Genomic DNA, 13130 nt, shown 5'->3' with positions numbered 1-13130 from the left:
GATGTCGTAGTGGTTTGTGCAGCCCTTTGAGACACTAGTGATTTAGGGCTATATAAGTAAACATTGATTGATTGATTGATTGATTGATTGATTGATAGTTGTCCTTCTGGCTCTGCGTTTGTTGTTGTCAGGGCGTCCATTGAGGAGAAATACGCCAAAGATCTGTTGGGTTTATCCAAGAAGGTGTGTGGACATAATGAGATGAAGTAAGCACTTTAATGCGTTTAACTTCATGTGTGTGTGTGTGTGTGCGTGCTTGTGACCTAATCTACTTCTCAGTGCACATTCTCATGCTTGATAATCACATGAGAGTGCGTGTATATGATGAAGAAGGAAGTGTGTGAGAAGTTCATGTCATTAAAAATTACACCACGATATTCGAAACATCAAAGTATGATGCAGTGTAGTTGTTCAACCACGACGAAAAGCATATTGCTATGTATTCATTAAAATACAGTATTTGTACATACTGTATAAACTGAATCTCTCTGCTTTTATTTCTCAGCACATTAAAACGATCTCTGGACATATTCAAATTACGTAAGTAGCCCACTGTACATACTGTATCTAAATGCCATATAGTGTGTGTTACCATGTCCCCTCAGAGACTGAACATGTGAGTCTATCGCACTTACGTGTGGCACACAGCATGAAGGAGGAGGTCAAGAAAATGGAGGAGTTCCGGGAGAAACAAAAAGAAGCGAGAAAGAAGGTCGAGGATGATAATGATTATAGTGAACATGTTAATTGAAGGCCCATTTAATTTTTCCACAACATGATGCAATTTCAGTTGGAACAACACATGGAGGCTCTTCACAAGCACAAGAGTACTCAGCTCAAGAGAACTATGGAGGTTAGTAAACAAGAGCAGACCTTCACCAAGCTTTGAACATCTTCTGACTAAGAAGGAAACAATTAATCACAAGTATTACTTATTTTACATTACACAAAGTAACTAATCAACCAACTAACTTATTTTAAACCCGCAAAAAAATAAAACAACAAAGCCTACGCAAATGAAAACATAACCTTCTTACTAACGCCACATAACTTAGATATACAATGGCATTAATAACTAACTAATGTTGAAAAAAACAATTTAGCTTAAAGTAGATCAATGATTCATAACTTACCAACAAATAGACATACAGCAATGAGGATATAACATGTTACTAACAAACATACACCAATAAAAGTAACCCTCAATACTAACTACCTAACTATCCAGCTGACTTATGAAGACAACTAATTCAACTTACACCAGTGAAAGCAGAACCACATTTCTAACAGCTAAACTAACTTAAAATAATAGCAACTAACTAAACATACACCAATGAAAAGAGAACAACCCAACGAACCAGCTTTTTATGAAAATAATTACCGGTAACTAAACCTAGACGAATGAAAACAGAACCTCAATACTAATAGCAAAACTAACTAACTAACTAACTTATGATACCAACTAACTAAACCTACACGAATGAAAACTAAACCTCAATACCAATAGCAAAACTGACAAAATAACTTATGAAAACAACTAACTAAACCTGCACTAATGAAAACAACTAAACTTACACCATTGAAAACAACCTTTCAGTACTGACAGACTAACCAACTAACCAATGAATACGAATGAAAGTGCAACGGTGTTACTAACTAAACATAATATAACCTCATTACTAACTAAACCCACATTAATGAAAACGGAACATCAATACTAACAGACTAACTAACCAACAAACGTAACTAAACATACACAAAGGAAAACAGAACCTCAATACTAACAAAACTGATACCAATTCAAACTTCACTTTAATATTAACAGACTACTTAACCAATTAACTTATGAAAATAACTTACTAAACCTACACCACTGATGAGGTGTTCATAAATAACTTAATTAACTAATGTTCCTGAAGACTAAATGACTCGAAGAGCTGTTGACTTTAACTCAAAAACTTTATCACTGAGGAACTGACTAATGTTGTAACCAATCAACTCAGCTCATAACTAACAGACTTAAATGTAGAAAAAACCAACCACCTGACTAAACCTACATCAATTAAAATAATACTTAATTTCTAACAAACTAAGCCTAACCCAGGGTAGGCTCCAGCTCACACGCAACCTCGCTGAAGCCAAGTGGCATATAAAAATGTTTTTTTGTATGTGCCTTGTGATTGGCTGGTTACCAGTCAAGGGTGTATGACATCTCTCACTTCCAATTTAGCTGGGATAGACTCCAGCTCATACAGACATTTAGGACATGTGGTATAGGAAAACATATGGATGTATGGTTGTTTGTCTATAGGTATGATGTGATTAAATGGTGACCAGTCCAGGGTGTAACCCACCTCTTACCCCAAATTTAGCTGGGATAGGCTCCAGCTCACCCATGACCCTAATGAGAGTAAGCAGGTGGTTGAGTTTGTCATGTGCGTACCTCGATTGAATGCTGACTAGTTTAGGGAACTCTGCTTCTAACCCAAAGTCAACTGGGATAGCCTCCATTTCATACTGTACACTAATTTAGGACAAGTGGTATAGGAAAACAGATGCATGTGTGGCTATTTGTCTATAAGTATCTGTTGATTAAATGAAGACCAGTTCAGGGTGTAACCCACCTCTTAATTTAAAGTCAGCTTGGATAGGCTCCAGCTTACCTATGGCTCGGAGAGCAAGTGGATTGTTGTGTTTGTCTTGTGTGTCCTGTGAATGAATGGTGACCAGTTTAGGGTATACCCTGCCATTAACCCCAAATCAAGTGGGATAGGCTTCAGCTCACACACAAATTTAGGACAAGTGGCATAGGAAAATGGATACACATATGGTTGTTTGTCTGTAGGTATTCTGTGATTAGATGTTTACCAGTCCAGGGTGTAACCCACCTATTACTCTTGTCCTAAATTCAGCTAGGATAAGCTCCAGCTCCCCCATGATCCTAATGAGCACAATCGGTTGTTTTTTCTTGTGTGTCCAGTGATTGAATGGAAAACAGTTTAAGACATGGGTGTCAAACTTTGGCCAAATTTGGCCCGCGGTGTAATTTCATTTGGCCCTTGAGGCAATATCAAATTAACATTAGAGCTGGCCCGCCGGTATTATACAGCGGCGGTGCCGTTGTAACACCACGTTCACCGCTAATACTCATAATTGCCAACCCTAACGATTTTCTCTGGAGACTCCCGAAGTTCAGTGCCCCTCCCGAAAATCTCCCGGGGCAACCATTCTCCCGAATTTCTCCCGATTTCCACCCGGACAACAATATTGGGGGCGTACCTTAAAGGCACTGCCTTTGGCGTTTTCTTCTACCTATCGTCATGTTCTTCCAAACAGCATGCCGGCCAAGTCACATAATATATGCGGCCTATACCCACACATAATTGAATGCAAGGCATACTTGATCAATAGCCATACAGGTCACGCTGAGGGTGGCTGTATAAACAACTTTAACACTGTTACAAATATGCGCCACACTGGGAACCCACACCAAACAAGAATGACAAACCCCTTTCGAGAGAACATCCGCACCATAACACAACATAAACACAACACAACAAATACTCAGACTCCCTTGCAGCACTAACTCTTCCGGGACGTTTCAATATACACCCCACGCTACCACCAAACCCCGCCCCCCCAACCACGCTCACCTCATTATTTTATTTTCAAATTTATCAGCTTGTGGAAAAAGTTAATATTTATATTTACCTCAGAAGGCTACAAATAGAAAAGAGGCATTACATTTTTTTGTAAAATTGTATTTAATATACCATTGATGTTTTTTCGTTTGTTTTGTGAAAGTTAAGTTTGCACTATTCAGTTATATAAGCGTTGTTTGTTCCATATTCAGTGTTAAAACAAATCAGTGTAGCAAACTGAGCAATAATTATTATTTTATTCATGCACTTTCTCTTGCAACTTCAAGGCTTGAATGTTTGATTCATTCTTTGTTGTTATTTTTTTTCCAAATGTATTATTAGCCTGTGGAAAAAGTTTATTTTTATATTTACTTGAGAAGGCTGCAAATAGAAAAGAGGCATTAAATGTTTATTTAAATTGTATTTGATATGCTATTGATATTTTTAAATTATTATTTTTATTATTATAATTATTATTATTATTATTATTATGTGAAACTTGAAGTTGCATGTCACTATAAAGTTATATAAGCCTTGCTTGTTCAATATTCAATGCAAAACTTGTTTGGGTCTCTACGAAAAGGTTAATTTGTTCAACTTTGGCCCGCGGCTTTGTTCAGTTTTAAATTTTGGCCCACTCTGTATCTGAGTTTGACACCCCTGGTTTAGGATATATCCTGCCTTTAACCCCAAGTCAACTAGGATAGGCTCCAGCACACCCATGGCCCTAATGAGAACAAGCAGACGGCTGTGTTTGTCTTGTGTTTCCTGTGATGAAATGGTGACCAGTTTAGGGTATACCCTGCCTCTAACCCCAAGTCAACTGTGATAGGCTCCAGCTCACCTGCTACTCTGAGCAGAATAAGTGGTAGAAAACAATCGTCCGGACGGGCTAACCAGCTTTTTGGGGGGGGAAGTTGTGTTGCTATTGAGGGAAGTTGTGTTATGAACACGGTCAGATCGTCTCACTCTGAAAAGAGGAACATCACATGAAATGTCTCCTGTCAGCATTCCTATACACTGTGTGGTATCGAACACGACTGTCGCCGTACGTCCATGTGTCCCACAGTCAAAGAGGATGTACGAGCAGAAGTGCATTGATAAAGAAGAAGCAGAACAGAATGTGAACAGAAGCAGCAGCGGCACGAAGCACATGGAAAAGGTAGCACACTGTCAAAGTTTGCAATAAAGTTGACTTTGTTATGACTGGCCAACAGTCGTTAAACACTGTTAATATGATATCACACTCATATGTTTCTCTTTGCTCCATCTTTGGCAGCTCTGCGCTAAAGCCCAGCAGGCCAAAGTGAATGCAGTAGAAGCAGGTACGCATCAACTCTAAAGACACACTCCCTGAACCGACACTTCATTTGGTACACCCACGTGTGCATCCCAGTCAGACCCAATGTAAAGATAACTAAGCTCAGCTCGTTTAACAGTAACCAAAAACTACATCTCAGACAACGCAATTGAATTAGTTTGAAACAAGTGGTTAGCAGAAAAAATATTATCCCTGGTCCACATGTTTATACAGTTTTACATAAATGTATGTATTTATTTTTGATAACATAAAAAAAATGTTTTAATGTGTTGTTTATTAATAAATAGAAAAGAGAAAATACATATTTTAGGATGATCAATGTTTAGCCTTATTAACATCAATTGAATTTTTTTTTAAAGTCTTTCTTTTTGACATGTATAAAAAAATAAAAATATATTTTAATATTATTACATTTAACCATATTTACATACATTTTTTAAACAAGTATTTATTTGTGATTAAATAAAAAGTACACATGTTTTTTATAATGTGTTATTAGGAAAATAGAAAATACATATTTTAAAAATACTCCACATATTTACATCAATTGAATAAAAATCAAGTATTTAAATATTAAGTATAAAAATGAAAAATTACACAAACATACATTTCTAAAAAGTGTTATTTATCAATAAATAAATAAATAGAACATATTTTCATATAATCATCCATTTTTTACCGCTTATCCCTCTAGGGTCACGGGGGCTTAGGAATGACAAAATATGCAAAACCCTTCTTTTTTTTAAAAAGTGTTGTTTATCAATAAATAAGAAGAGAAAATAAATAGATGACAATAATTTACACATTTGGCCATTTCATAAAAATAAGTATTTATTTGTGATTAAATAAAACATATTTACCTATAAATACAAGTATGAATAGGAAAAGAGAAAATACATATTTTGAGAATGATCCACACATTTAACCATGTTTACATCAATTGAATAAAAAATAAAATATTTAGATAGTAAGTATACAATTGAAAATATACACAAAAACATACATTTATATAATATGTTATTTATCAATAAATAAACAAATAAAAAATATTTTCTGATCATTTACACATTTCGCCATATTTACATCAATTTAACACAACAAATTTCCTTTCATCCATTTTCTACCACTTGTCCCTCTTGGTATCACGGGGGGCTTAAGAATGAAAAATGTGCAACATTCTACATTTTATATCTTGTTTATCAATCAATAAAAAGAGAAAATAAATATATGACAATATATTACTCATCTAACCATTTTATAAAAATACGTATTTATTTGTGATTAAATAAAAAATGAAGTATGAATAGGAGAAGAGTAAATACATATTTTAAAAATAATCCGCACATTTAGTCATATTTACATCAGATGAATTAAAAACAAGTATTTAAATATTAAGTATAAAAATCAAAAAATACACAAAAAGATACATTTCTATAAAGTGATATTTATCAGTAAATAAACAAATAGAAAATATTTTCAGATAATCTACATGTATTACTATATTTACTACACTACCATATTTACATCAATTTAACACAAAAAGTTTCCGTTTTCTACCACTTGTCCCTCCAGGGATCACGGTGGGCTTGAGAATGAAAAAATATGCAACACCCTACATTTTTATAATGTGTTGTTAATCAATAAATAAGAAGAGAAAATAAATAGATGACGATAATTTACACATTGAGCCATTTTATAAAAATAAGTATATTATTATCTTACATCGAGAATGGGTCAGATGAGGTAACTCGGGCATCTGGTTAGGATGCCCCCAGACGGTTCTTTTGGGAGGTATTTAGGGCACGTTTGACTGGTAGGAGGTCATGGGTAAGAGACACACACGTTGGAGGGACTGTTTCCCAGCTGGCCTGGGGAGGCCTTGGGATCCCCCGTTAGGAGCTGGATGAAGTCACTGGGGAGAGGCAACTCTGTGCTTCTCTGCTTAGGCTGCTGCCCCCGTGATCCCAACCCCCGGCTAAGTGGAAGATGTTGGATAGAAGTATTTATTTTTGATAAATATAAGAATGAAACAATATACAAATACATCCATTTCTATAATGTTTAAGAATAGAAAAATATATATTTTAAAATAATCTACACGTTCAGCACATATTCACATCCATTTAACAATAAAAAATATTTTTATATAATGTTTAATATATATAAAAAATACACTATTTTTTATAACCTGTCAAGTATAAATAAAAAGATCAAATATTATATTAAAAATGATCCATATATCCATCCATCCCTTTTCTACCGCTTGTCCCTTTTGGGGGTGCGGGGGGTCATTCCTATCTCAGCTGCATTCGGGCAGTAGGCGGGCTACACCCTGGACAAGTCGCCACCTCATCGCAGAATTATCCAGATATACAATATTTGTTTATTCATGAAAATATAAAATACATTCACTTTACTTACATGTAGAAATGTAATACATGTATTTGTTGATGAAGAAAAAAAATAATCAAAATGGTAAAATAAAAATGTAGACATTTTATTTTTTATCTACATCCTATGTTTTATTTGATGTATGCAGTATATACTGACTAAACAGAAATGCAAAAAAATATAGATACATACCATATATAAAATATAAACACATTGCATTATGTGATTTTGATATATTATAATAATGTACAAACCTAATTCAAATAATGTATATACATAAACATATTCGACCTCATTTAATTATGCAGGTGTACCTAATATTGTACATGGCGAAGTAAAACATGTCAAAAGGATTTTTTATCATTCATTTTTTTTTTGTGTTATGAGAAAACCAAGGCGTCACATGTGTAAATATCTGGTTTTCCTTTGTCACGGGTCTAATTTTTCCTTTTTAATGAATAAGACAGGATTTACCATCAGAGTGTGATGTCGCTGGCCAAGATCAGAGATGATTGGCTGAAGGAACACATCAAAGCCTGCGAGGTGAAATGGTGGCAGCATCAAACATCTGCGCCTTAACCAAGGTTACAAAAAAAAAGCAAAGGTGTGTTTCCTTGACAGGTGTTTGAAAAGCAGGCTGCTGACCGCATCAATTTTGTAAGAAACACAATATGGACTCACCTCAATTTGCTGTCTCAGCAGTGTGTGAGCACAGACGAGGTCAGCAGCATTGAAACATTAATAATACACATTTATACACATTATTTATACAATACACATACAGGTAAAAATTATATTTGGTTGCTGAAAAGTATTTTTGTGTTCTGTAGCTGAATGAGGAAGTGAGGAAGTCGCTGGAAAAATGTGACATCCAGGAAGATATTGAACATTTTGTCAAGCTGCGACGCACTGGGGACAAACCGCCAGGTATGATCTTGTACTATCACTACAGTCTATTATACAGTTGGTACACTATCTCATATGTTTATGTCATTTTTCATATCGGTATGTTGTTACATTGTGCATCACCTACCATTATATATTTACTATACATAAACAATGTTTGTTGTTTCATAGTACAAATGTATGTATAAATTAAAATTAAAAAAAATTATACTTTGTTGTTGCTGTCATGGAATATATATATATATTCCATGACAGCAACAGTAAAACATAAATATATATATATATATATATATATATATATATATATATATATATATATACTAGAGATGCGCGGCTTGCGGTCTCATCCGCGGAGTCCGCGGATGAGACCGCGGGTCGGGCGGGTGACATGACAAAAAAATTGATTTTAATTAGATTCGGGCGGGTGGCGGTTGAACCATTCGGAAATATTTGATATACATGGTTCTGGGATCGGTATCCTTTACCATTCAAAGAGCCATCTAGGACCTGTGTCACAAAGCGAAGAAGACAGTAGGAGACTCAAACATTCCCTAGAATGACTGCCGGCATCACCCAGTTAATAAGTATTAGGGCGGGCTATGAAGCCATTGGCTTTGTCGCCTTCTACAGCATTTATGATCTGCTTGTCAGTCTAGCAATATGTTGTGTGTGGCTTCCGCAGACACACGCACACGACTACAAGGCATACTGGGTGACACAGAGTACACTAATGGTTGTGATATAAACAATTTGAACACTTTTAGTAATATGCGCCACGCTGTGAATCCACACCAAACAAGAATGACAAACACATTACACAGTAACACAACATAAACACAACACAACAAATACACAGAATCCTTTGCATCCATGACTATTCCTGACTATTTTATACACCCCGCTAGCAGCAACCCCCCGACCCGTGCGTCTGTAAGGTGGGCGGGGTTGGGGGGCGCAGGGGTGTAAAATATATTCAGGAATAGTCACGGATGCAAAGGATTCTGGGTAATTGTTGTGTTGCGTTTATGTTGTGTTACTGTGAGGATGTTCTCCCGAAATGTGTTTGTCATTCTTGTTTGGTGTGGGTTCACAGCGTGGCGCATATTAGTAAGAGTGTTAAAATTGTTTATATCACAACCATCAGTGTACTCTGTATCACCCAGTATGCCTTTCAATCTTGTACGTGTCATTGCGGAAGCTGCATACAAAATGTTGCTGGATCAACAATCGGTTTGTACATGTTGTTGAAGATGTCAAAGGCAATGGCTTCACAGCACGTCCGTATTCTTGTCATCAGGATGAATACCATTGGATGTTTGCGAGAACGATGGCGGCTCCCATTGTCTTCTTTACTCTGTGAAACAGGTTTAAATAGCTCTTTGAGTGGTAAAGGTGGCCAACATCTGATTTATTTCAGCGGGCGGTTGCGTTTCTGATAAAATGTTGATTCGGGTGGACGGCGGGTGGATGACGACTTTGGTGATGCGGTTGCGGGTGATATAATTGCCTATCTGCGCATCTCTAATATACACATACATATATATATATATATATATACACATACATATATATACACATATATTTGGCAGTTCATATGGTAAACATTGCACTTTTGTAACGTGCAGTACAGGCCAAAAGTTTGGACACACCTCATTCTATGCATTTTCTTTATTTTCATGACTATTTACATTGTAGAATGTCACTGAAGGCATCAAAACTATGAATGAACACATGTGGAGTTATGTACTTAACAAAAAAAGGTGAAATAACTGAAAACATTTTTTACATTCTAGTTTCTTCAAAATAGCCACCCTTTGCTCTGATTACTGCTTTGCATACTCTTGGCATTCTCTCGATGAACTTCAAGCACACCTGTGAAATGAAAACCATTTCAGGTGACTAGAGAATCCTGTATATATATATCTATATATATCTATATATCTATATAGATATATATATATATATATATATTTATATATATATATATATACATATATATATATGTTTATATAAATATATTTGTGTATATATAGGTATCTATACATATGCCTGTATATGTTTATATATGTATCTATATATGTGTATATACCTGCATGTCTATATTTTATATAAATATACATATACACACACATATATATGTATACATACACATACATATATATGTAAATACATACACGTATATATATATATATATATATATATATATATATATATATATATATATTTGGTCAACCATCAAAGCTCTCACTGATGGAAGGAGGTTTTGGCTCAATATCTCACGATACATGGCCCTATTCACTCTTTCCGTAACACGGATCAATCGTCCTGTCTCCTTAGCAGAAAAACAGCCCCAAAGCATGATGTTTCCACCCCCATGCTTCACAGTAGGTGTGGTGTTCTTGGGATGCAACTCAGTATTCTTCTTCCTCCAAACACGACGAGTTGAGTTTATACCAAAATGGATACATGGATGATACAGCAGAGGATTAGGAGAATGTCATGTGGTCAGATGAAACCAGAATAGAACTTTTTGGTATAAACTCAACTCGTCGTGTTTGGAGGAAGAAGAATACTGAGTTGCATCCCAAGAACACCACACCTACTGTGAAGCATGGGGGTGGAAACATCATGCTTTGGGGCTGGTTTTCTGCTAAGGGGACAGGACGATTGATCCGTGTTAAGGAAAGAATGAATGGGGCCATGTATCGTGAGATTTTGAGCCAAAACCTCCTTCAATCAGTGAGAGCTTTGAATGGTTGGCCAAATACTTATTTTCCACCATAATTTACAAATAAATTCTTTAAAATTCCTACAATGTGAATTCCTGGAATTTTTTTTTACATTAAAACCTGGTTTTAATGTAAAAAAAAAAAAAAACAAAGAAAAGAAAAACACAAACTAGAAACCAGTAAACAGCAAACAGGGACTGGAGTCAGGATCCAGAGAATAGCTCACAGCATCAAAAAAAAGGCAGTCCACAGCATACAGCATACAATACTCCAGCCCTGACTGGAGGGCAAGGCAGGTTTAAATAATGCCTCTGATTAGTGCTCAGGCAGTAGGTGAGCGGGCGAACACTAATCAGAGGCAGGTGGAAATAATAAGTAACCACGGTAACTAAAACAAACAAGGGTGCACAAAAAGCAGGAACCGAAGGAGTCTTAGACAGAATATAAAAAACATGATCCAGACCATAGATCATGACACGTGTGATTTCCACAAGCGTCCGTACACGGGCATGTCTGGGTGATCCCCCTCCATCTTTGTTATGAAGCTGACAATGGTGCCTTCTTTCTGATGTCTCTTCCTGTGTGGAGAGCGCCGTCTTTCTGGCGTTATTTCCTCTCCGAACTCACTTTGTAAACGATCGAGTCCATAGAAAGCTAAGTGCCAGAGATTCAAGAATTACACGGCTGACTTACCCGTGTAAAAATTTGTCCGAGTATAACATATATACAATATATAATCATAATGTGTGACAGTTTAATGCTTGTCATATAATACTCAAGAAGTCATAAATACTGCTTCATTCGATATAAATAGTATAGTAGTAGTATTAACTAGCATTAGTTATTAAAATGTAATAAATTCTATTAGCATTTAATTAAAATATATTATTTTTATGTCATAGTACAATGGAATATAATACACAGAATATGATGTGTATTTTCTTTCTGTATAACAGCTCCAGTATTGTATGAGAACTTCTACAGTGGTCAGAGAGTTCCACCTAAGTTACCTCCACCTCTCATCAAGTAAGTGACAGGACGGGGCCTTCACCTACAAACTTTTGCACAGGTGTCAAACTCAAGGCCCGGGTGCCAAATCTGGCCCACCACATTATTTTATATGGCCAAAGTCTGGAAAATAGTCAGTCAACATAGCACTTTATCTTTACCTACTAAATGTATATGTTCTTTCTATTCTGAAGGAAAAGAAATGCACGCATTGCATGAAATTGCATATCTTTTAAACTTTAATATTATCTTATATTAAAAAAAAAATCTATTAGCACATATTTCAAACCTTTTTTTTTTGTGAAAATACAAATATTTACTGAAACATCTCTTTGGATTTATGATTAAAAAGGAAGTTATCCATGAAAGTGTACACTGTAAAAATGGCAATATATTTTTTGGGAAAAAAACTAGCAGTTCAGAAGCCAGAACTTTACCGTAAAAACAATCTACAACATGTTTTTCCATTTACAATAATACACCGTAAAACAACAACCTTAGAATTTGTGTTTAAAATGGCAGCAAAATTATCAGAATTGTACTTTTAAAAAATGTGGCACCGTTTTTTTTTTTTTTTTTTCATTTACAGCAAGTAATACACCGTAAAAACAACCATAGATTTTACGGTAAAAAAAATCCTGCCAGCTCTGTTGCCAAAATTTTACCGTAAAAAACCTGTGGTACCAGTTTTCCTACATACAGTAACATGCTGTAAAAGCACCATATTTTTACGATAACATTTTTGCAACTGAGCTGACAGTTTTTTACTGTAAAATCTACAGATTTTGTTTTACAGTGCACGTGAAAAATATAATAATCAAATGCATAGGCATTTGTATAATATCAAGAGGTGAAGCCTCATACATTAATATTCATTCATTTATTATTCACTGTTACATTACTCTGAGAGCAGTCATAAGTGCGATGTGGCTCTCAATGAAAACGAGTTTGACACCCTTGAACAGTTATTAGCTGTTTGTTGGTTAATACACAAGATTTCATTTTGGAACATGTCCCTTCATTTCTGTGTGCATGTAATGCATGAATGTTTGCAGGGCGTGCCCATCAACCCATCGAGGTAACAGAAAGATGTTTTTTTCCCCAATTGTACTTTATCTTGTCTTATGCTATCAG

General features: G+C 35.5%; 1 protein-coding gene across 9 annotated transcripts in view; it reads left to right on the top strand.

Moving 5' to 3' along the window:
* Positions 1–13130, top strand: part of pstpip2 (proline-serine-threonine phosphatase interacting protein 2) — a 28144-nt gene that overhangs the window by 14692 nt on the left and 322 nt on the right. For 3 of the 9 annotated variants that reach the window (XM_061876606.1, XM_061876602.1, XM_061876601.1), the window contains exons 3-13: positions 132–206; positions 506–540; positions 606–712; positions 791–853; positions 4711–4803; positions 4921–4966; positions 7817–7896; positions 7975–8073; positions 8184–8280; positions 11945–12014; positions 13052–13074. In XM_061876606.1, the coding sequence (XP_061732590.1) occupies positions 132–206; positions 506–540; positions 606–712; positions 791–853; positions 4711–4803; positions 4921–4966; positions 7817–7896; positions 7975–8073; positions 8184–8280; positions 11945–12014; positions 13052–13074 (788 nt within the window). The remainder of the gene's footprint in view (positions 1–131; positions 207–505; positions 541–605; positions 713–790; positions 854–4710; positions 4804–4920; positions 4967–7816; positions 7897–7974; positions 8074–8183; positions 8281–11944; positions 12015–13051; positions 13075–13130) is intronic. The other 6 variants (XM_061876608.1, XM_061876610.1, XM_061876609.1 and 3 more) reach the window with 3 other exon arrangements.

This window comes from Nerophis ophidion, linkage group LG17 (genome assembly GCF_033978795.1).
Source record: "Nerophis ophidion isolate RoL-2023_Sa linkage group LG17, RoL_Noph_v1.0, whole genome shotgun sequence".
NCBI lineage: Eukaryota > Metazoa > Chordata > Actinopteri > Syngnathiformes > Syngnathidae > Nerophis > Nerophis ophidion.
This window is presented reverse-complemented; position numbering and strand designations above follow the sequence as displayed.